Raw genomic sequence first — 25,353 nt, 5'->3', positions numbered from 1 at the left:
CAACAGTTGCTTCCTTTCCCCGCCATATCTTTATTGAGAGGGGTGGCAGGTGGGGCAGGGGAGAAGCGAGACGAGTGGAGCGAGATGTGGCTCCCCTTGCCATCTCTTCTCCCCCCCTCGCCAGGCATGACAGGGCTCCTGCCCTTTGCTTAGCCACCCGCCCTTTTTAGGGATGCAATTTGGGCATGGCAGGTGGGGCGGGTGAGAAGCGGGACGCAGGTCTTACCTTATCGAACTGCTGGAGTGAGCAATGAGGTAGCCTATAGTACTGCATTCTAACCACTGTGCCACCGCAGCTCTATTCTTGATATATACTCCCATCATTCTTCATTTATTCCTCCTTGGAACACTGCAATGAGCAGCACAGCAGGATTTCAGTGGATTTTCTAAGTACTTGTACATATTTTTCTAAAGGGTTGTGTTGGATATTTTGACATAAGCATTCTTCACTATCTTAAAAGCATTTCCATTTCTTCATGTTCTTACAATGCCAGTAGTGTTAAGAGCTAAACTAATTGTATTCTGTCTCATCTGAGGTGTGGTTAACATGGTTGTGTAGCTCTTGTTTGTTATTACTCATGGGAGGAAACTCTTGACCCACCTCATCTCTCCTGATACCTAATCTAAAAATCTAAAAAAGGAAAATGTTGATATGAAGATCTTGCATATCCTGTTTCATAGAACAGGCTAAAGGAACTGATGAGGAATTTACAAGAGTTATTCTAAAGTGTCTTTTCAGTACTGGTCTAGCCATAAACCAGACCAGTTGGCCCCCAGGATACCTATATAGGTATCTATAGCTATAGAGACAGGAGGCCAGTCAATCTTCTCAGTTGCCTGTGGTTTTCAGACCACTTAGCCTGTAACATGCCAGCCAGGGGTGGGATCCTACTGGTTTAACAACCAGTTCGCTACACTGCGCGCGCATGTGCAGTTTGCAGAAAACTCACCTTCCGCATTGCTGCTGGCAAGGAAAACAGCTGAGGCGCGGCAATCCACTCTGCCGCACCGATCAGTTAGGCTTTGGAAATAGAAATATAGGTAAATATAAAGCAGGGGCAGGTGGCTGGGCCAACTTCAAAATCGGAGCAAACCGGTTCATTCATGGCTGAAAATCGGAGCTAACGGTTCGTCCGAACTGGTAGAATCCCACCACTGATGCCAGCCATAGTTGCTGGTGAAATGTCAAATAATCTGTTGTCTAGACCAGATGTAGATATCGGCTATGATACACCAAAAACGTGCTTTGGAAGTAACTTGGTAGTTGAGATTTTAACATTCTGTGTCACAGTTTATGTACATATGCATAATTATTATCTTTTCTATTTTAAGATTTTGGTAAGTGACAGCCTGAAAAATATGGCAGATAGAATAATATTTTCTGTAATAAAAATATGTGTATGGGAAACTTCAACAGAAAGTTTTTAAGATGCTAAAAGCAGCAGTTTGCTTCTTGAAGAAGAAACAATGGCTATCTGCATGGATCTACACATTCATATACTGTAGTATTGACTCCTGATGACTGCCTAGACTAGTCCCTGCAATTTTCTTATTAAGATGTCAGAATTGGTTTGATATTGTCTTCATCCTGGGTCTGAGAGTGAATGGCCCAAGGCAGAGGGGGCAGCATAAGGTTTGCCCCAGTACCAAAAATGTGAGTGCATGCGCGTGACTTAAAAAATGCAGCTAAATAGGACGGTATAGCGCCGGGGTGGGGTGGGGGATCAACCCGTAAGTCACAACTGCCAGATTGCCCGAACTGGTCCAAACTGGCAGTAGCCCACCAATGGCCCAAGGTCATTCAGGTAGCTTCATGCTAAAGTGGAACTAAAATTCATGGTCTCCTGATTTCTAGCCTGGCATCTTAACCACTATACCCATCTGCTCTTCATAGGCTTATGAACGTAATAAATGTATAAGTGTGCCATGAGCGTCTATGAGAATTCATCATATGTAGCATAGTTTATTTTATGACCTAAAGCTCTGTGCTTGCGTTTTTTTCCCCCTCGGTCCTTTAAACAGCAGAAATAGTTGGTAAGTACAAATTATAGTGATAATTAGGTGACATCCATGCAGTGAATTGATTGCATGGGTAAAATTGAAGGAAGAAACTGTGATACACTTAATAATTACTTTTTACACTTTTACTAACTTATCTATATTTTTCACAACTTTTTTTATAATATTTTATTGATTTTATTATATATACATAAAATTTTTCACAACTTTTATCCTGTGGTAAAATTATTTACTATTATTTCATTTTTAATCTCTGAGTCCAGTTTTCAAAATCCCACATTTTGCTCATTCCTTAGCGGGAATAGGAGTTAATTGTACAGATAAAAGCTGTGTGGTTAGATTAAGTATGTTTCTTTTTTGCTTTTTTAAAATAATAGAGTACTTGAGAATTTTCCCACAGATACATAGTGTAGAACTCAGATGCAGGAAATACAAGTCCTCTTTTGATTCTTAAGCAAAATGTTTAATGCCATGTAAGTTTTAGCCTCCAGGTCTTTGAATGCATTGTTTATTGTGGTATGGATTGCATAGTATTTTGTGTGAGGTTTATAAAATGCATGTTAATATATTGGGGAAGTATCTGCAACAGTCTTTAAATAAAATGATTAGATTAGATTAGATTAGATTAGATTAGATTAGATTAGATTAGATTAGATTAGATTAGAATTCTTTATTGGTCAAGTGTGATTGGACACACAAGGAATTTGTCTTGGTGCATACGCTCTCAGTGTACATCAAAGAAAAGATACATTAGTCAAGAATCATGAGGTACAACACTTAATGATAGTCATAGGGAACAAATAAGCAATCAAATCATATTAGGAAACGGTCAATATCAATATCAATGATCAATATTGTAATAATGTTTTTATAACAATTTGATATTAGATCGCTTGGAAATTTAAAACAAAAGCATAACGCCAAAGTTGGAACTAAAAATATTACAAGATAAGCTATGAAAATGGATTTAAAAATGTGTTTTTAACCTTTTTAAGAGATAATGAAGAAGCCAGTCTTCTAAATTTAACAGGAAGTTGAAAGATGTAGGGCATCCAAGGGTACAAAGCAGTGGTGGATTTCAAAAATTTTTACTACCGGTTCTGTGGGCGTGGCTTGGTGGGCATGGCAGGGGAAGGATACTGTAAAATCTCCATTCCCTCCCCACTCCAGGGGAAGGTTACTGCAAAATCCCCATTTCCTCCTGATCAGCTGGGACTTGGGAGGCAGAGAATAGATGGGGGCGGGGCCAGTCAGAGGTGGTATTTACCGGTTCTCCAAACAACTCAAAATTTCTGCTACCTGTTCTCCAGAACTGGTCAGAACCTGCTGAAACCCACCTCTATAGAAAGCTTCCTTAAATAGTGGCTAAAAGATTGAAGAGGTGGTAGGAAAGCAGAGGATTGAAAACTGACTGTGGATGCAATCAGAAATGGGCTTTGTGGAAAACCTGGCTGCAATATCTGTTTTGTTGAGCTAAAGAGATATAGCATGAGGCACTGAATAGGCTGTTATAGGGAAGAGAGGTTGCCAATTTCTTCTAAATCTGTTGTTTCCACTTGTGCTGCTAGGACTCAGTGCTGGTTAATGCCAGGTTTGTCTGTTATAAAACCACCCATGATTTGATGGTAGAAAAATAGGCAGATCTGATGTGTATTATTGAGACATGGCTGAAGGAGGGCACTAATGGCACCTTTTTTTAAAAAAAATTTGATTTATATGCCACCCTTCTCCGGAGACTCAGGGCGGCTTACAATGCGTTAAGCAATAGCCTTCATACTTTTGTATATTTATACAAAGTCAGCTTATTGCCCCCACAAACTGGGTCCTCAATTTATCTACCTTAGAAAGGATGGAAGGCTGAGTCAACCTTGAGCCTGGTGAGATTCGAACTTACAGTAATTGCAGACAGCTGGTGTTAATCACAATGCTATCAGTCTGCTGAGCCACCAGGCCTTGATGCCAGGACTGAAGAGAAGCGATGTGTTGATCTTATCTGTGGCCAAGGTTGCTGGATGTGAGTGCATGTGTGTTCAGTTAGGCCTTTTGATGTGCTGGCCGCTGTAGTGCTTGTTATTAACCCTTGCTGAAATCCTGGACCTGGTCAGCCACCTCTGTCTGTTGGTATTGGGGGACTTCAATCTCCAGGTAGAAAGAACCATGCACAGTACAGCCAGGAGTTCATGACCTCCATGAAAACCATGGGCCTGTCAAAGGTTATCTCAGCTTTGATGCATGTGAGCAGTGAGATCTTAAACCTTATTTTCATTTTCAAACAGTTGCTATGTGCTGGGGAGATGGAGGTATTACCATCTTCCTTTGTCATGGCCATTCCTGATCCAGATGTGTTTGATTATTCTCTACTTCCTCTAGAGCAGGGGTCTGCAACCTTAAACATTCAAAGAGCCATTTGGATCCGTTTCCCACAGAAAAGAAATCACTGGGAGCCACAAAACCTGGGTGGGCGTGACCAACTCGACATCACTCACTCCCATCCAGTCACATGACCCCCCCCCAGCCATGTTTACCCAGGTTTTGTGACTCTTGGTGTTTTCTGTGGGAAACAGGTATCTGTCTCTCTCTCTCTCTCTTTCCCTTTCTCCCTCTCTGTCTGTCTCTCTCTTTCGCTGTCTCTCTGTCTTGTGTGTGTGTGTGGTGTGTGTGTGTTTTCCCTCTTGAACCATTTCCAAAAACAGGTGAAGGTTGCTGGTGGTGGTTTTTTTGCTGATGTTGTTCTTTCTTCTTTGGGTGATTTTTATCATATTTAAATCAAGAGTCATTTCAGGTTCCCAGATAAATGAAGCTCTTTTGTCTCCCTGCTGTAGCTCCCTGTCGGCTGAACCCACCACTGGCTGGCCCCGTCCCTTGTCCTCCACTCCCAGTCACTTCTCGCCTGGCCTAAGAAGGTAAGGGCGATGGTGGGCGATGGAGACTTGCTCCATATTCCAGAGTGGGAGCAAAGCACTCCTGTACTTGTCATATCTTGCAGGCGCTTCTTCTGGCCCTTGTTGGTGTTGCGCACACCTTGGTCACTCAGGAAAATGCGCGACTTGCTCTCCGCCCTGAGACACTGGCTTGGCCTGTCTGTGGCCGACGCCACTGCTGTTGCCACTTCCATAGCCTGCCCGCTACTCTCACAGCTCCTTCCGCAGCACAGTTAAATTTAGCACGCTTCACAATGGGGGAACCGGTGTCCCCTCCTTCTCCTGGAGCCCATTACGATGCAGAGCATCGGCTGCAACTAGGCTGGGCCAGTGTCTCAGGGCGGAGAGCAAGTCGTGCATCTCCCCAAGCGACCAAGGTGCGCGCAGCACCAACAAGGGCCGGAAGAAGCGCCTGTGAGATATGGCAAGTACGGGGGTGCTTTGCTTCCGCTCGGGAATATGGAGCGAGTCTCCATCCCCCTCAATTGCCCTTACCTTCTCAGGCGAGGCGAGGAATGACTGGGATTCCTGGCCCCACCCCTCCCAGGGTGAGGGGCGGGGCCAGCCAGTGGTGGGTTCAGCGGACAGGGAGCCGCAGGTTGCAGACACCCGCTCTAGAGAGCTGGACCCTTTTGGAAGGTTTGCTACATACGCATTTGGATTTGTGTTTTCAAGAAAGTGTTTGAGGATGCCCACAGATTATGTGGGCAAATCATTTGAGGGTCTGATTTACTGCTAGCAGGGGGTGCTATCTTGGGCCCTTGACGGAATAGCCCTTTCAGCACCCTATCTCTGTTGGCTGATCCCAGGGAGTTCTTTGTGGTGGAATCTTGTCGTGGCAACTGAAATTCTATGCTGCCATATTACCTGTTGGGCTTCCATCTGACCTGTTAACTCCAAGGAACTGGACTGGGTAGTGTGTAAAATGTCCTCCACTATCTGTAGTCAGCCCTACCAGGTAGATTAAAAAATCGACTCCAAAAGAAGACTAAAACTACTTTTATTGAGAGTGGCTACAATGATAGGCCGATAGTGCTGTTCTTAATATTCCTGTGAATTAGGTATGTGTCTGTATGAGTCCCTTCAAAATATTTTCTATCTGTTGTGGACTCGATACTTGTTTCGTCTCTCATCGCTTTAGTAATGGAGCGTGTTATGGTCATTTTTCTTACTCTCTACACAGTATACCCCTGATTTATCTCTAGATAGGTTGCACAGCCCCTGAAGGAGCAGGTCTGCAACTTCAGTGTCCTCCTGGACTCACAGGAGATTCTATGATTGCTGTGCCTTACTTGAATGATTAGGCTACTGCAATGAGTTCTGCATGGAGTTGTCTTTAAAGATAATATCTGGAAGCTTAAGTTGATGCAATATGTAAAGTCCCAGGTATTCATTGGTGCCTGCTAATAGGCACATATTTTTTTTTCATAGGTTCTGCACTGGCTTCCTATTAGTTTCCAGATGCAAAAAAGTGGTGGTTTTAATCAAACCTTGTTATAGCTTGACACTGGCTTATCTGCAGGACTATTTCTCCCCAATTCAGTTGGATCAGAAGAAACAGCTGGTTGTTCCCTATTTTGGGAAATTTACAGGACCAAAAACATTGTTTTTTCTATCATGGGCTGGTTCTATGGAATGTCATCCTGTTGCGATTTGATTGGTTCCAATGTTAATTAGCTTTCTGGAAAAGTTGAAAACTGGGTTCTGGGATTGCTCAGTAATAGAAAGATAGAAGCCAGAATACAATTGTCAGCTTCAAAGAGTCCAATGTAGACTTCTTTCTTCTTCTTCTTCTTCTTCTTCTTCTTCTTCTTCTTCTTCTTCTTCTTCTTCTTCTTCTTCTTCTTCTTCTTCTTCTTCTTCTTCTTCTTCTTCTCCTTCTCCTTCTCCTTCTCCTTCTCCTTCTCCTTCTCCTTCTCCTTCTCCTTCGTCTCCTCCTCCTCCTCCTCCTCCTCCTCCTCCTCCTCCTCCTCCTCCTCCTCCTCCTCCTCCTCCTCCTCCTCCTCCTCCTCCTCCTCCTCCTCCTCCTCCTCCTCCTTCTTCTTCTTCTTCTTCTTCTTCTTCTTCTTCTTCTTCTTCTTCTTCTTCATCACCACAGTGATACCCATTGTCATTGGGGCACTTGGTACCATGTCCAAGAATTTCACAAAACACTTCAAGAAATTGCAGCTTCCTGCAATAACACCAGCGGAACTGCAAAAAACTGTACTACTCGGAACATCATATATTTTAAGAAGGTACTTGGTTGATACCTAGGACGCTGGCAGTAACCCGTATCAACCATGAGCACCAGTCAATGGTATTTGTGACACATTTTTAAATGTCCAGTTGACTGAGTTTCATTTTTAATGAATAAAAGAGAACAGCTTACATCCTCCGACGATACCTTAACAGTTCCTAGGTCCTTGGTTAGGACTCGAGCTGCTGAGCTATTAACCAGCCTCAAAGGCTGTGAATCTCACTAAAGATTAAATAATAATAATAATAATAATAATAATAATAATAATAATAATAACAACAACCACCACCACCACCACCACCACAACAACAACAACCACCACAACAACAACTTCCTTTAATAACAAGTTGCTCTGCTCTCCTACAGAAAGGCATTCATGGTGTTAACGAAGATCTTGTCAACCTTTGAGACAAGAAACCAAATCTGAGAGTCTTAACACTACCTTTATTGTAAATTTACAGTGACAGAATCTTGAAAGTCTGAAAGAATTTTTTCCTTCCCTTCCCTTCCCTTGCCTTTACTTTCCAAAGAACTAGGGAGTCTCCCTTCTGAGATGCTTTCTCCATCCCCATTCCTTTTGTGGACTGAGATACCTCTTGTCTGAGAGACGATGGGTCTTACTAACACAGAAATAATATTATTCGTATAAAAGTGACTGTTATAGCCCAGAAGCTGAAGTGTTTCTTTTAAAATATGACTTTGTAGATTTAAGTGAATTTATTATGATTATTAAACAGATGGTCTACCAAATAACTTCATTCTGTACAGAATTTTAAAATGTTTTTCTCTGATTGTCCTCCCACTCTTTTATGCTTCTGTTTGCACACATGTTGTACAAAGACTCACAAATTTAAAAGGAATCATTTGAGAATCTCTGTAGAAATTATAATTCTACAGTGTTATTGAACCTTGCCTTTAGAGTGTTAATATCATAATAAATGGTATTGTACATTATTATAACATAGTAATTATTCTATTTTAGCTTTTCTAATTATTTCTTTCTAAAACTATATAGTTGCTAGTAGATATATCTGTCAGATTAAACTGCTGCCAGCTGCTGCTTTTCTTCTGTTGTTACAAAACTTCATGTATTAATATTTTTATCGTAGGGTATTTTTTAAAAATGCTAGTGAATTAAAGTTAAGAATCCTCACTATTTAGCATCACATGTGCCTGATGAACAGGACAAAGTCTAGTCTCACAAATAACATTAGATGTTTTGCTTATTGCTGGGTATACAGAATTAGTTAACCTATAACAAGGATACAGGAAAAGCTTTACAGAAGTCTGCCTTGTAGGCAGAAAGCTTGCCAAATGGGAAGTGATTCATCGTCTCTGAATGGGATGAGCACTAAACAGAAATAGTTTAAATTTGAGATTTATTTGGCTCACATACCACCAGTAAATGATTATAACTATATCTTCTGTGTCTCATTCTGCTCCCCAGAATTCATCAGAACCAAAATACTGTGCCTTTGAACCATGAAAATGGTTTTTCATCAGCTGTATGAAGACTTAAATATTGAATTTTGACAGGTTTAAATTATATCCATATATACATCATTTATGTTCTTCAATTAGAAGATTAGTTTTATGATAGCAGTCATGCATGAAAGGCAAGAATGTCATGATTTACTAGATCTAAAGTAATTTATTAATTTTTTGTTTGTTTGTTTATTTACTGCCTTTGTATCCTCTGGGACCTCCAGGCAACAGACCTGGTTGTCTTCCTCATTTTAACCTCACAACTGTTTGAAGTAGTGCTTCTCAACTTTGACTGCTTGAAGATGTGTGAACCTCAACTCCCAGAATGGTATGTTGCGGCTGCGCTGTCTGGAGAATCCTGGGAGTTTATTTATTTTTATCCCACCTTTATTATTTTTACAAATAGCTCAAGGTGGTGAATATATCCAACACATCTTTTTCCTCCTATTTTCCCCACAACAACCTTGTGAAGTGGGTTGGGCTGAGAGAGAGGACTGGCCCAAAGTCACTCAACTGGCTTTCATGGCTAAGGTGGGACTTGAACTCACTATCTCATGGTTTCTAGTCTGGTGCCTTCACCACTAGACCAGACTGCTCTTAGTTGAAGTCCACACATCTTCAAGTTGCCAAAGTTGAGAAACACTAGTTTGAAGCAAGCTGGAATTGAGAAGAATAACCACAGAGGAAATTAGTGAACAAGCAAAATACTCCATCTGCCCTCAGTTTCTCAGTTGTGTAGGAATTGGGCTAACTTTACATAACTCTTGCTTCTTTTAACAGAGAGTGTTGGCCAAATGCCTTCCAGAAAACTAATATTGATGTGTACTGTTTTGGGATATTCTTTAACCAGAATCTTATACATTAAAAGCACCTAGCTAAAATTCAGATCACATTGTGGGTTACAATATTGTAGGATTATGGATGGTTCTTTCTTCAAAGTAAGCGTTGGGAATTGTTGAAGATCTGATTGCCATCATGCAGTGCTGTCTTCACTCTGTCACCCCACACTTGAAGTGTTGATGTTATGTAGTTGGGTAATGAAACATCTGCAAAACAGCCAAGTCCAAAGAGCACTAAGGACTATGCTTCATTGTTTGGTCACATATTATCTAATACTCAATGCTTCTACTTGGATTAATTGGATCTTGTGTTCTTCAGCATCATGATGTACTAGCAGAGGTCAACTAAGAATAAATTATGAAGTATAAAACTACTAAGAGAAGCCCCAAACCCAATTAATTTAATATTTTGCTTCCATTTCAGAGTTTGAAAAATGTTTGGTTATTATTTTTGGGGAGTAGGGATGTATGGTAAATCTGAAAGAACCTGTAAAATTAAAAAGTTAATTTTGCAAGTTCTTATAACTATAATGTTATGAGAACTATAATGTTATGAGAACCGTCCTCTTTATTAGTGTTTCATTTTTGACAAGTATATATCCAGAATTTTGACAAAGATGGGAGTAATAGAATGAATCCAGAAACATAATTAGCTGTAAGTAAATAATTTTATATGTGTTTTCTTTTCTGTTATAACTCTGGCATAGGATGGAAAAAAATGGGAGGAATTGTGGAAAAGGAAACCTTTTGTTTACTGTAAAACAATACTGTGAAGTAGATACGATACTTAAAACAGGAGTCTAAACATGACGGATATAGGCAGGCTCCATTTGGCTATGTCTATAAATCAGTCAGAAATCATAAGCACAGATAAGCAACTGGCAATTTTTGTTTAAGTAGCAGTCACAAATGACATCCTCATTGTAAATTATTCTGCTGAAACAAATGTGGACATAAATGCATTTTTCTAAACTCTGTTAAGTCTGGATACTCTTATTATTACTCTGTTACTTCATTTTGGTTTTAGGACTGGAGATAGCGTGAGACTATCAATGTAACCTATAATGACATGGATTGTATTAAATCTTCCTCTGTCATCATTGTACTATTATTTTGCTTTTTATTAGTATTATTTTTATACTGTGTTGTTGGTTTTAATCCTGTGCTTTAACCTTAGAATTGGTGTAAATTGAGGGAGTAAGTAAGAAGTAAATAAGTAAATAAATAAATAAATCTATATAAATAAAAATGTAAATGTCTGTTTGTACATAACCGCACATCTCTGAAAGTTCTTCACCGATTGCTTTCAAATTTTGACACAACATTGCATTCGACTATGGGCATGTTTTTATATACCTATATTATATACATGTCACACCTGTGACAGGTAAAAACATGAAAAACATTGGAAAACATTGAAAGACATTGACAAACATTGAAAAACAGCGCCATCTGCTGGACGTAAAACCAACATGGCAGCCTCCCAGCCCTGATTACGCTCAACAGATTTCTACTCCTTATATTTAGACTCTCCATATTGCTTCCAAGAAACTGCGCATTTGGAAGGCAGAGACACCCGAGGGCAATATCCTGCCACCAGGCTCGGCAGGTAGGCAGCCGGCTCCCCGCCGGGAAGCCCTCACAGCTGGCCCTTCTAGGGCTGGGTGGGGCCCGCCCGAGCCTGGCTCTGACCTCCCCCTCTCCCGGCCACCCCGCAAACTAGCCTTGCCCGCCGCTGCTGTCCATCCCCCTCACCAGCCGCTCTCGGGGCTCCCTCCAAAGAACATCTGGCAACAAGGCTGCCTGGGACCGCCGAGCAGGAACCCTCCGTCCCTCGCCTGGCCCGAATCATGCCTGGCCCAGCGCTACCACGGGCCCCAAGGTCAGAAAGACCAGCCGCTAACCGGCGCTATGCGAATCCGGTTGGTGAACGGGAGATGGAGGCAACTGGAGCCTCGGGGTCACCTTTGACCAGCACCGCCTTTGATTCCCTGCTCTAGCAGTTCACGGAGCCTACACGAAAATTTCAGCCACTGGCAGAAAAGGGGCTCTGGGGAGGCTTCGGGGGCAGAAACGGGCAGGAGGGAGGATGGCCGGCCCTCCTTTGTTTTGCCTGGAAGAGCGGGGGATTTAATCATTCCCCTGCCCTTGGCAGGCGGGGGAGAACTGCACAGCAGGGGTCCAGTGGGGTGTGCGTGGCTCCTGGCTTTGCTGCTTTCTTTGGGCGGGAAGCCCCAAACCAGCCTCGAACCCCCGCCTCCCTCCCTCCCTCCCTTCCTTCCCTTCAGAGGGTGGGAGAGAGAGAGAGAGAGAGAGAGAGATACAGAGAGAGGGGGGAGAGAGACATACAGAGATACAGAGAGAGAGGGTGGGAAAGAGAGATACAGAGGGGGGAGAGAGAGACATAGAGATACAGAGAGGGGGAGAGAGAGACATAGAGATACAGAGAGAGAGGGTGGGAAAGAGAGATACAGAGGGGGGAGAGAGACAGAGATACAGAGAGGGGGAGAGAGAGACATACAGAGATACAGAGAGAGAGGGTGGGAAAGAGATACAGAGGGGGGAGAGAGAGACATAGAGATACAGAGAGGGGGAGAGAGAGACATAGAGATACAGAGAGAGAGGGTGGGAAAGAGAGATACAGAGGGGGGAGAGAGAGATACAGAGAGGGGGAGAGAGAGACATACAGAGATACAGAGAGAGAGGGTGGGAAAGAGATACAGAGGGGGGAGAGAGAGACATAGAGATACAGAGAGGGGGAGAGAGAGACATAGAGAGATACAGAGGGGAGAGAGAGAGAGACAGAGAGAGATACAAAGAGAGAGAGGGAGACGGAGGTTTTTGTGGTTCCCATTGTTTTTTAGCAACTGGTTCTCTGCCCTAATCACCAGCTGGGTAGGCATGGCTCGGGGGCTGTCATGTGACTGATGAAAGTGAGTGACGTCAAGTTGGCCATGCCCACCAAATGTTCGTGGAGAGTTTGGAACTTCAGCCTCGCTCTTTTAGCCCAGCGGAAGCACCAGACTGGGCCACAGCAACGCGTGGCCGGGTACAGCTAGTAAATAAATAAATTGCAGTCAGCTTTAGTTGGTAGATCTTGGGGTGGGGACTATAGTAAAAATGGAAGAAAAAAGAAACACAGGGAAGTGAACTGTCAGAAGAAGAATAATGAACTTTGGATGACTGCACAACAGACTTATCAAGTATTAGCCATCTGCCCCACTAACCTCTTGGCTAGTCACTCAGGGAGTAAACGAGGAGGATTTTACCTAATCTGGGTGGTGCTATTTTGTGTCCTCTAGCAGACTGCCATAGAGAGCAGACAGTCTATCAATGAGTGCAGTTATGTGAAAATATTAGAGGAGCAGGAAAGGACTGAGAACCTAAAAACTGCTGGACCTATCAGCTGGACAGTGCTTTTATTGGTGTTTAGCAGAGGTGGGTTTCTGCAGGTTCTGACCACTTCTGGAGAACCGGTAGCAGAAATTTTGAGTAGTTCGGAGAACTGGTAGTAAAAATTCTGATTGGCCCCACCCCTATCTATTCTCTGCCTCCCAAGTCCCAGTTGATTGGGTGGAAATGGGGATTTTGCAGTAACCTTCCCCTGGATTGGGGAGGAAATGGAGATTTTGTAGTATCCTTCCCCTGCCATGCCCACCAAGCCATGCCCACAGAACCGGTAGTAAAAAAATTTGAAACTTACCACTGGTGTTTAGCAGTGACCACAGGTAGAAATTCCACTAAGAGAAGCTAAGAGAACAGGCATTGGATTGGACTATTCGTCCTCATACTGTATACCACTCCACTCCCTGAGATGATAGTGTGCAGGAAGAGCTGAAATAGGTATTTCTGAGGAGAAGGAGGAGGAGGATAGCCAGTGGAGGGTAGGACAACAGGTTTGAGTGGTCAAAGGCACAACAATCCTACTGTTCCCAAGGGGACAGTCACAGTATGAGCCAGACAGCCCACTTTAGCTGGGGGAGTGGGGGGGGGGAAGGAAACCAATGTCACTTTCTCCAAGTTCAAATCTCATTTAAAATGAATGTATTGCTTCAACCACTTTCTGACAGAAAAGATAATCAGCCAGTCAAAGTGCAGTACTTTCACCTCCAAGAAAATGCTTCGTAGACACTTTCTCCCACCCAATCTAGATTAGGGAAAATCTTATTTTGAGAGTTACTTGCTGCTAATGATTTTATTGATCATTTTACATCTCTAACCTTTTCCATCTTGTCTTCCTGAATCAGTTTGAGAAAAAATAGACATACTGGAAAGTCCAGGAAAGATAGAGGGCTGATTGGGAAAGGAGACTCTAGCAGTGATAAGAGTTTTTGCTTAAAACCCATGAGATAGTTTATTCCAGCCTATATTTAAACGAGAGACAGGTTTTCAAAATTCCCTCAGGAGAGGCAGACTATACATCTTCTTAGATACAGTTTCTGATGGATTCAGGAAGGAAAAAAGAGTTCTCTAAATATGATGTCCCTCCCCTCTCCTTCCTTCCCTTCTCCTCCATTCCTGCTCAGTGTAGGCTGTTCAAAACTATTTCTAATATGGGATTCCAAGCTATAAAGGTGGTAATTCTGCCCAGTAAAAATAAATTGTTGTGAGTGTGGGTTTCCTCCCAAGAGAGAGGAAGGGGGAAAAACTTTTTTTTAATTTGCCTTATCTAGACTTTCTTCTCTAGATAAGGAACTAACTCTATCCTTTTGGGTCCGTTATCTGATAACCAGTTGGCTACTTGTCAAATCCAACTATTATTCCATCCTGGTGATTTAGTCATAGCTTCTCAAATAATGCAAAATTGAAATGTTCAAATTGAATCTGCACGCCCTGATGAAATGTATGAGTTACATACATGAAGTCAAATTAAACAAATTAGTTAAAATGTATTCTTACAAAGTAATAAGTCTAGGTAAACTTTTTTCACTTGCAATCTCAGGTGGTAGCATGCTTTCTTGTTAATGAACAAAGCATAAATTGAAAGTTCTTTTTTAATTAGTCGTGGCTTACTCTGGGCAATCCTTAATTTTGGTTTACGTTGCCAATTAAGTCTGTCTCCAGGTGAATTTCTTATTGTGTAATTATTCTTATTTTCAGAACCAGACTCTCCATTTAAAACTATGTAATTTTTCCTACTACTCCTGTCAGGTTTCTTTCCAAAAGAAAACTTATTAAGAAGGAAAAAGATCTAATGGTGCTGATATACCCTACGCGGAAGGACCCACTAATCAACCTTTTTGGATATCTGTTTGTGTATATGTATGTGTGTGTTTATTTGTGCCTTCAAATCAAATCTTGCCTCCTAGTGACTGTATGGACAAGTATAATTGCAAGGCATTATGTTATCAGCAGAGATTAAAAAATATGTTTAACTGGCATATAGAATTAGTGTTAATTGTGATTCCCTTTTGCCCTAAGTATCTACTATAGTGTTCATAAGAAAAATTAATTTTTTGAGTTGTATCGTCTCCTTAGTTAAGCACAGGTTGCTTTGAGATACAGTTTAAGCATGGGCTTTAAGCATGTAAATCGTATGAAAGTTCTAGATGACAAAAATCTTCAATTGTAATGTTTTTGTTTCTCCATACATTGCATTATACTTCATTAAAGAAAATACCAAAGCTGCACAATAAGTTTTGATGGTCAGCATTAGACAGAGCTAACAAATGAGGGCTGTGTAAGCAGTTTCATATTGAATTAGATGTCTGGTCTGTTGTAACAGATACAGGTAGTTCTAGAGTTACGACTGTAATTGAGCCTGGCAATTATGTTTATTTGTCATGATGGTCATAAAGCAGGTCACCACCCAATTTTACACTTTTTTCGCAACGGTTGTTAAGCAAACCCATCGATCGCTATGAGGTGTCTTATGCCCTAAATGGGACGTGCCAGTTTCCAGCAAAATGGTTGTAAATCATGATCATGTGACCATGAGATGCTGTGAACAGCCGTAAATGTGGGTCACTTGCCGAGTGCCCAAAATGTGGTTATGTGACGGTGGGGAAAACCCAACATCAGAACTGGGTTGTAGCTTTTTGGGCGTCTGCTGCAACTAAGTGAGTTTTGCCCCATTTTATTATCTTTTTTGCCACATTTGTTAAGTGAGTCACCCAGTTGTTAAGTTAGTAACCCGGTTGTTAAGCAGATCTGGCTTCCCCATTGACATTGCTTGTCAGAAGGTCACAAAAGGGAATCACATGACCCCAGGACAGTGCAACCATTATAAATGTGAATCAGTTGTCAAGCATCTGCAAAAATTTGATTGCATGACTCTGGAAATGCTGCAGTGGTCATAAGTGTGAAAAATTGTCACTTTTTTCAGTACCGTTGTAACTTTGGTCACTAAATGAACTGTTTTAAGTTGAGGACTACCTGTATACAGTAGCTCACCTTCAAGACCAATTAAACATTCCAACTGAGATATAAGAAACCTGGAGAAAATGAATATATGTAACCAAACAACAAATATTTTCTCTCGGTAGAGCAAAAAAGCTGACTATATCACTAATTCCTTTCAGACTCCCCTGATATTCAAAAATGGTATGCCATACATTGGTATTTAGTAGATGTCTGATATACTTTCGTCTAAAGAAAACCCCTTGTTTAAATGACATTAATTATGTGCATATAGTAAAACTACAAAATGTGTTTATGAGGAAACAAGGAAAAGTTTATAAATAAAAAAACCTCTACTGACTTTAATTTGGTAAAATGACTAAAGACATCTTACTTATCTGTCTTCCTGTTGTAGCCCCAGTAGTCCTTGAAGATCTTCTGGGGATCCAGGAAGAATCTTGAGCTGTGTGATCTTATATAAGAGAATGTGGTAAAAGCAAGCGAACTCTCCCTTGTACAATGACCAGTTTTTGTCATTCTCTTGGGTAAAAACTAATGCTTAGGGGAATTGTGGGTTTGGGGATTTTTTATTTTTTATTTTTTTGGTAGTTGAGAACATTTTATGTTGGAGAAATATTTCAATTTTTATCACGTTGTACTGGGATATTTGAATGATGTTAAGTGAATTTCCTAGTCTTGTTAACTTGGTTTATAATTTTATGGCAGGCATATTACAAAGTTACATTAAAAAAACCCTGAATATGGCTCTGTTGCTTTGTGAGTACATAGACATTTGGATGGAGAAACTTAAAATAATTATGTTCCCTTCTGAAAAGGGGGGGGAAAAAACCACCAAATATTTTAATATCCTAGCCTTTGAATTGCCAGTGCTGCTCTTGATTTCAGAAGTAGTATTTTGAAATGGAGAGTTTTCTATTTTTCTAATTCCCTCCCTTCCAGCAGTTTCATTCCAATCAACAGCATAATTGGAATACAACCACTGTCTGGAGGGAAAGGGGAATTTTTGGCAGCGGAAATAGAGCAGTTGGAGATGTATTCAGATTAAAGCATAGCTTGTACAACACATATTAACAGCAGTGTAGCATTGTGTTTCTACAGCTGGGATGTATATTTTAATTATATATGCAAACAGAAGGGAACCAATCAGGGAATACTATGCTAATGAATTCCAGTAGAATATTATTTTAAGGAGAAGCTGAATTGTTATTTGAAGTAGGTTGTGAACTTCCCTTTTCAGTTTGCCCATTTCCTCTACCATATGCATTCCTCTGAGAAAGAGGACGTTGCGTTATTTAGAATTTTTTTAATAAATAGGTTTGGATATAATGATGCTTTTTTCTTTGGTGTAATGACATCAGAAAGCTGGAGAATTAGAAAATTTGGGATCAACTTCTTTCTATTACAACATTGTTCTTTTGTTAGCCTAGAAATTATTACTTCTGAATATTATTATAATAATATCAAATCATATTGCTGATGTAGAAAAATACATTGGAATTTGAAAATGAAAAAGCCTGGCTATTAGATTTTTTAAAAAATCTTTCACTGTAAAAATAGTATAGTTTTTATTTTTATTTTTAAAAATCTTAATATATTACATTAAAGGCTTTAGGCATGCTAAACAAATTATAAGGTCTTGCCAAGCCTTAGTTTTCAGCTGTGAGATTGTAGCAGATAAATTTGTTGTTAGTGTTCAGTCTGCTTCATTACTAGAGTACGAACAGAAATTCCAAACTTGAAAATATTTTTCTTGTGGCTTCCAGTGTTTTTCAGATCTTTTTTCCAAAGTTTTTATTTTTGTTGTTGATTTGAATTTCCATTAGTTGTTTTTGGTATGTGCAGTCCTGCAATACAGTATTATTTTACTGAGATACTTTCCTCTATCAAACAAACTTTATTATAGTTAAAAGCAGCATAGGATGATTAGTGTGCAAAAAAGATACATAAAAAGCTAATTACTTTCCTCTATTTTCTCTGAATTGTGATAAAGGCAAGAGGAATAAAGAGGAAATACATGTTATCCTCTGTTTTCTTTTTATTGACTAAGGGAGTGAGAGTTTTTTATTTGTTCATTTTTAAGGATCATTTTCACTTTTTATCTTTTTAAAATGCTTTAGGCGGCTATGTAGGGAAGATCAGAAGGTAGCTGAAGATTAAAACATGAAAATTAGTAAACACCGGTGATAATAAATAAAACAAATTCAGTTTGAGTTGTTTAGAAAAACAGAAAAGTTTTGTACACGCAAGTACATCTTAAAAGAAAGTCATGCAATAGCTGTATGTTCTTTTTATCCTAAAATGTTAATTTTAAAACCTGTAATTTTGCGATTGTAAATGCATTTTGCCCCACTTAAAAAAACTCTCAGTTCTATACCCTGATAGTAAATGATACTGTTATTGCATCAGAACAAAAGTCAGTTCTTCACAAATTCTGCTTCATATTCTGCCATTCTTTGTTCCTGAATACTACTTTTTAAAACTCAGAAATATGTAAATAGTCTCATTCCATGTTAAGAAATAAGAAATTTGGAAAGATTATTTTGCTTAAAACTAGGTTAAGGTTATATCTTAACAGGTGGCAGCACTTGAATGACCTTGTCTGGGTTTAAAAGTTAAGCAGGATTAGTACTAGGCTACTGACAGATCTGGGTGAGAAATTGTAAGTCAAAAAATAAAGAAACAAAAGGAAGGAATTGCAAACAATTTCTGTAGAGTATTGCTGCCAAGAAAAGTATGTGGATGTGTCCATATAGTTGGTAGGAGTAGAGCTTGATTTGAAGGAGACATTATCTTTCTAAAGCCATGAATTCGATTCAGGAATTCCATTTATTGTTTATTAGGCTACTTCTTTTTACCTTCACTTATGGTAATGTTAAAATCAAAAAAATTTAATTTTGAAATAAGTGAGGATTTTGCCAGTAAAAAGTAGCAATGTATCTGAACAGGTGATATGGTGATAATGAATATTGTAAAATATCATAGTATAAAGATATCTGGTGATGCCAATGCTTGTAGTATCCAAACAGCGTGGGGAAGAGAAGACAAGGATTCAAAATGATTCAGTAGGTTGTTGACAGTCACCTACAGATAACTATTTACTTCTTAATTACGGGAGAATAGTGTGGAATCCGGTATTTTATTTCAAGCTGTAACTTGGCACACGGAACTTAATTTAAAAAATCAAATGCTTAGTTCATGGTTGTCCAACCTTTTGGCTTACCTGGGCTGCATTAAGTGAAGAGGAATTGTCTTGGGCCACATATAAAATATACAATATACTAGCAGCCATGAACAGGAACATAGACATTAACAACATCTGCATACCATTCAAAAGAGACAATCAAAAAGCCAGAAAGGAAACAAAAAAGACCAAATACCTACTCACCAGCAATCAACACCCAGATGAGCAGAGATTAACGCCAAGATTAACATTAGATGCACAATCAAGAAGCAAAGAATAACCCAATCAAGGAATCGCCAAGACAACTCCCACCAACACTGACACGGGAGCCACTAGAATGTAAAAATGAGAGCAAACCCCATTTCCTACTAGCCCTGAGATTTACCTAGTCTGGTAATGAAATGTCTGCAAGAAAATAACCAAACTCAGAACATCAAGGACCCACAATTCAATCTTGAGCTACAAATGTTATCGTCAATCAATATATCATATGTTAATGTATCTAAATAATAAACTTTTTAAAAATAGTTTGATGGGGCTGCATTACTAGCTATAGGTTGGACTTGCCTGCTTTAATAATTTAATTATTTTTATACAAAACGTCTCTCCGTTTCTTTTTCTTAAAAAGCTTTTTCATAGTCGTTTTTGCTTCCAATATTTACCTGATCGTATCTATTATGTATATGTAATCCATGGGCACAGCAGTTTCCATGAGGGTCTCTATCATGCCATCATTTGTCTGTCGTATACTGGAACATTCTAAGGAGAATATTGGTGAAACTAGTAATTCAGCAAGGAGAAGACACCAGTAGAGAAAACTTTTATTTATTTAACTTGGCCCTATTCAACTCCAGACAACTCTGGTGGCTCATAATTCACCAGACAATGTAGAACAATATAATAAGAAGCATAAAGAAGAAAATGGAACTAGCAGAGAAAGCAAAAGGACAACATGGTGAACTTGACAAACAACCCCCCCCACCCCAAATATCCCACCATCACATATTTAGCAAAGGCAATCAGTTTTCCTTGCCTATGTTATGTTCAAAGAAATGAATTTGAGGCAAATTAACTCTGCTCATACAATGTACTAGACACAGCTTAGTATTAGCCACAACTAGGTGCTTACTTTATTGTTTGCCAGGCAAGACTTGAAAAGTTAACCGGCTTTATTTCTATGTTTGCCAAAAATCTTTTTCTCTACTCCTCTATTTTAGAACTCTATACCTTATCCTAACCTTTTTCAGACATTCTTTCAGAGCTTTCAGGTCCAATCTTTGAATGTTTTGCTAACAGTCAAAATATTTTTTTTATTTATTTGAATTTGATTCTATGTGCCCTGAGTTAATATGGAATGAAGTTGTATTATCATTTATATCAGTGTAATGGATTGGGTAATGGGTAGGTAGAGAATTAGGATCAGGGAGGCTTGGGTTCAAGTCCTTGAAAGCTCCTTGAGTAACTTTGGGCCAGCTCTCTGTCAGCTACAGTTATTGTTTCAGGGATAAAATTGAAGGAGAGGATATTGTTGAGTGTCAGAATGCTTGCATTCCCAGAAATATTGTAGGATATAATTTAGGAATAGTGGGAGATAAATTAATGTTTATTAGTATGTTTATGGGAAAATGTTCAAGATGTTAATGTGATGTTGAATTATTTACAGAAGCTTTGGAATTTGACATTTTGTCAGGAATAGTGGTTATTCCAGATGTCAAGGAATAATTGTTGGAAATTTTCGATGCATCTGTTTTGGAAAATGCAATATTTTCTGCCAATCAAAAGATGCAGCAATATTTGTTATTATGGAAGAGATTGTATGAGATATAGTAGGGAATATAATTTAAGATCTTTTTCTTAGTTTGTATTTTTGTTTGTATTTTTAACAATTTTTTTAAATATTAAAGTTTTTTTTTTAAATTGGCATTTGCCATTCTGTTCTGCTGATGCTTTTGCTTATCTGTCTCTAAGCATTTGCCTTGTATAGGTTGTCCTTGCTTATCAACCACAATTGGGACCAGCAACTGCATTGTTAAGTGAAAAATCACATGATTATTAAAACATAATTACATCTTTGGGCTCTATAAGCAATAATTATGTCTAAACAAAACAAATGGAATGACATTTAGGAAGAAGATGTTTTCCAGTGTTCCCATTTACTGTCTTCTGAACAAACTAAAATTCAGGGAATTTGATGTTGTGACTAGAGATCTGCAAATCCTTTTAAATATATATGTACTTTTCTTGGAGTTTTCTCATTTTTACTTTCATCCAATTTGATTCCATCCTTGGTATTATCACTTAAGTCTTAAAATCCTGTATTGTTTAAGCTCCAAAAATGTTGAGTAAATTAAGGGTTGGAGCCAGATTTTGTTTCTCATTATGCATACCATATACTGTATAACTTCCTTTTTCTAATCGGTACAAAGGAATTGTTATGACAGCATTTTTAGAGCTGATCTATAATATTAGTTGTGTTTTTCTCACTATATATTGAATAAACGTGCATAGAAATGACCAACATTTAAATTATATTGGCTTTTAATTTATAAATCAAAAAGTATACTCCATATATTTTGGCCAATGACATTTGTTTAGAAGCATGGATATAACCTCAGTAATGGTGCTTTTGGGTGGGCTGCGCCAAGTTCAGTTTTTCCATTGCCGATTCCAGTGGATGAAGTTACTGAATAACAGAATGCCAACTCTACAATATGGCTGTGATCCTTGATCTGTAAATTGCCTGATGTACCTGCATTTCCAGATTTACAGTGTACTTCAGTATGGGTACATATGCCTGAGATTGTGTTGTTGAACATTTGAAAATACTTAATAAATACATTAAAACTCAAAATGTTATTCTATAATTGCTTTTTTCTTTGTTTTGGTTTCAGTTCTCTGTGCAAAAAATTTGGTGAAAAAGGATTTTTTCCGTAAGTACACTTTTCTGTTTTTATACCTTTTATTTTGTATTAGAGAGGGTTCAAGTTCAAAGATATTGTCTTACTAGGTAGCATTTCATAAACCATAAACCATTAAACCATAACCAGATTATCTACTCACCTTCAAGTATTGTTTATGGCCTGTGCTAATAGAGTATATTGATATACTTGCATATCGAATACAAGCCAGTGTGGCATAGTCATTAAGACCCTGGACTAAGAGCAGAAAGACTGAGATTCCATTTCAACCACAGAAGCTTATTGGGTGGCTTTGGATCAGTTATTGTCCCTCGGCCCAATTGGAGAAGGAAGTGTTATGTATGCTGCTTCGAACCTCTAAAGGAAAGGTGGAATAAAAAAAAATACTTTCCCTTTATGTATCTATTATCATTTTTAATTTTTATTTGTAAACCACCCAGAGTTAGTGAGATGGGCGGTATCTAAATTTTAAAAATTAAAAGAGGATGTTGTAAGAAAAGTATTTTAATTTGTGTACATTTCTCAATATGAGTAGGCAGTCTATGACACCGTCTTTTGTTGAGCGTCAAATCCAGAATGAAATGCTACCGGTTCGCTCCGGTTCAGGTGAACTGGTAGTGATAAAAACTACTGGTTTGGGAGAATTAGTAGTAAAAAAAAGGTACCGATTCAGGCGAACTGGTAGTAAGCTACCGGTTTGGTTGAACCGGTAGTTAAAAAAAGCTACCGGTTCCTCCAAACTGGTATTTCTGACGATCAGGTGTGCAGCGGGGTTTGGCTAAATCGCGCGCCACAGCTGATTCCCCCCCCTCGCTCTTCTACTTACTTCCCAAGCCTCTGCTTGGCACGTACTGCGCATGCGCGCGCACACACGCAGCACATGCCAAAAGAAGGCTTGGGAAGGTAAGTAGAACAGCGGGGGGGGGGATCATCTGAGCAGTGCAGTTTAGCTTTGCTAGAAAGCAGGAAATCCTGCTTTATAGCGAAGCTAAATTGCACCCACAGCTGATCTCCCCCACTGCTCTACTTACCTTCCAAGCCTCCTTTTAGCATATAATGCGCATGCACATGTGCACATAGTGTGCATTTGGCACAACGTGCGCATGGGTGGCCAGTACAAACCGGTTCAGATTTCACCACAGGTGAGATCCCAACGTTTCTCACCATTGGCTTTGTTTGCTAGAGATGCTGAGAATTGTAATTCTGTAATGCCATAAACACCAATTTATTGTGATGTTAAAATCTAAAAATGGATTGGTATTATAATATACTTTAATCAGAACTAAAATTGAAGGTCATAATCCATTTCATAGCATTAACTTTTTACATGTAGTTATCAGGAAACATCCCAAAAGTCCCTTGAGTTTTAAAAATAGCATGGAAATTTAGCATAAGAGCAATTAGAGTTGCTGCCATTAAATATTTTACATTGGTTTCTTTTGGCTAAATTTGTTGTTTATTAAAGAATTGCTTTGACTATGAGTGCTGCTAAAGTCAAGCTCATTTTAGTCAAGTACAACTATTGGTAACTTCATGAACACATCCATGCAGTTTTCTTGGCATTAGTGTGGATGTGGTTTGCCATGATAGTCTTATGGAATGTTTTTCAACTTCTGAACTCATCTTACTCTATTGGAATTACCTGTTGGTCTCACATCCAACTTCTGCTATAATCAGGATGACCTAGTTAACTTTCTAAGCTCAATCAAGGTCAATCAGATGCTGCCTCCTGCTGATGTTTCATGTGTGTTACAGAATATTTATAAATAGCTGTGTGAGTTCCATAATGATTATCTTTTCATCTCTACCTTTGCAATTAAATGCTTCAAGAAGTACAGGTAGTCCCTGGATTAAAAATGAGTTCTGTTTAAATCTGTCTTTAACCGAAATTTGTATTTAAGACAGAACTCATATTTACAAATGGGCTGCTACTGCTAAAAATGGTGGGTAGCACTGTTTTTCCTCAATCCAGTGAAGTGCTGAAACTGGGCAGTGCTTTCAGGAACTGTTGAAAACTGCTGAAAACAGGTTGTGTATTAAAAACGCCTGGCTTCAGTTCTATCTTGACTTTTAATTTTTGTGTTATTGAAAGCATTAGACTTGTGAGAAGGATTGTGAAGAACATTATTTCGCATTTAAAATGATAGCCTGAAATGTCTTGAAACAATGTTATATATGCCCAAATAAATTCAGTATAGGTTGTATCTTGCAATGAACAAATAAATGAATAAATTATGGAATTCCTAGTAGAATTTGTTCGTTATATAAAATCCTACTTTTCCATAAAGAATTGGTACTATAAATGTAGTTGAGTACAAAACTTTCTCAAAACCAGATTGATAGCATAATGAGATTTCTTTGTTCATTGGATTAAAAAGGAGATAGGTTAGAAAATGTAGATGCTTTCTAATGGACCATCACAAATAAAATGATATAAATTAGCAGCATCCTCATTGTATTATGTATTTTCTTACAGGACTTCCTGATCCATTTGCTAAAGTGGTGGTAGACGGATCTGGCCAGTGCCATTCTACTGATACTGTGAAGAATACCCTTGATCCAAAGTGGAATCAGCATTATGACTTGTATGTCAATAGAGATTATCTAAATATGATCAAACTGAGTAATTGCTAAAAAAAATTAAATATTTTAAATCAGTGAGTCTTTGCTAAGAATTACTCTGAAAAGTAATGCAGGCCTGTGTTAACTGTCTGGTTTGTTTATAAAGTAGTTGGTCTTTCATTGCTAAAGCATAGAGTTGGCTGATTGATTGATTGTATTATTACACTCCATTTGTGCAAGTGGCATGTGCCCAAATGGAGCTGTGTGTGTCATGTGTGTGCCTGCTGCTCGCACGGAAACATCTCTCCCCCCAGTCCACCAAGCTGGAAAGGTTGGGGACAGCTGTCCTATTAGATTGGGAAATTTTTTTTAAAGTATTAAAAATCTTCACGATTTCTTCAGCCCAGCTCAGAAGTTCCTCTCTTCTCCATGTGTGGAAGGGAACTCCTGCACTGGGTTGGAGAAACACATAGATATCCTAATGATCTGAGCTTTGTTTCTACAACCTGATAAATGATTTCCATCCCTCCCCTTCCCGGTGCATGGAGAGAAGGGGAAATCCTTTGGTAAGTGGGGGCAGCTTGTAACCTTCCCTACCAGCTTCCCCAGTGAATTTCTGGGAAAGCTGGCGGAAAAGATCTCAAATGGCAACCATGTGATCACAGGGCACTTGACAATTAGTCATAAGTGTGAATTACGTGACTGTGAGGAGGTATACCATGACATTTTACAATGGCCAGAAATGCTTTATGGAATATAAAGCACCCTTTCTAAGATGTCATAATCTTGAGCGGACTATCTGTAGTATATAAAAATTTCACTGATTTTC

General features: G+C 39.2%; 1 protein-coding gene across 2 annotated transcripts in view; it reads left to right on the top strand.

The window, feature by feature from the left end:
* SMURF2 (SMAD specific E3 ubiquitin protein ligase 2) overlaps positions 1-25,353 on the top strand; it is a 73,016-nt gene that overhangs the window by 12,314 nt on the left and 35,349 nt on the right. For both annotated transcript variants that reach the window (XM_034412623.3, XM_087886981.1), the window contains exons 2-3: positions 21,936-21,974; positions 24,439-24,547. In XM_034412623.3, the coding sequence (XP_034268514.2) occupies positions 21,936-21,974; positions 24,439-24,547 (148 nt within the window). The remainder of the gene's footprint in view (positions 1-21,935; positions 21,975-24,438; positions 24,548-25,353) is intronic.

Source organism: Pantherophis guttatus, chromosome 2 (genome assembly GCF_059756535.1).
Source record: "Pantherophis guttatus breed Tessera chromosome 2, ASM5975653v1, whole genome shotgun sequence".
Lineage (NCBI taxonomy): Eukaryota > Metazoa > Chordata > Lepidosauria > Squamata > Colubridae > Pantherophis > Pantherophis guttatus.
The sequence above is the reverse complement of the archived record's forward strand: the minus strand, read 5'-3'. Positions and strand labels throughout refer to the sequence as shown.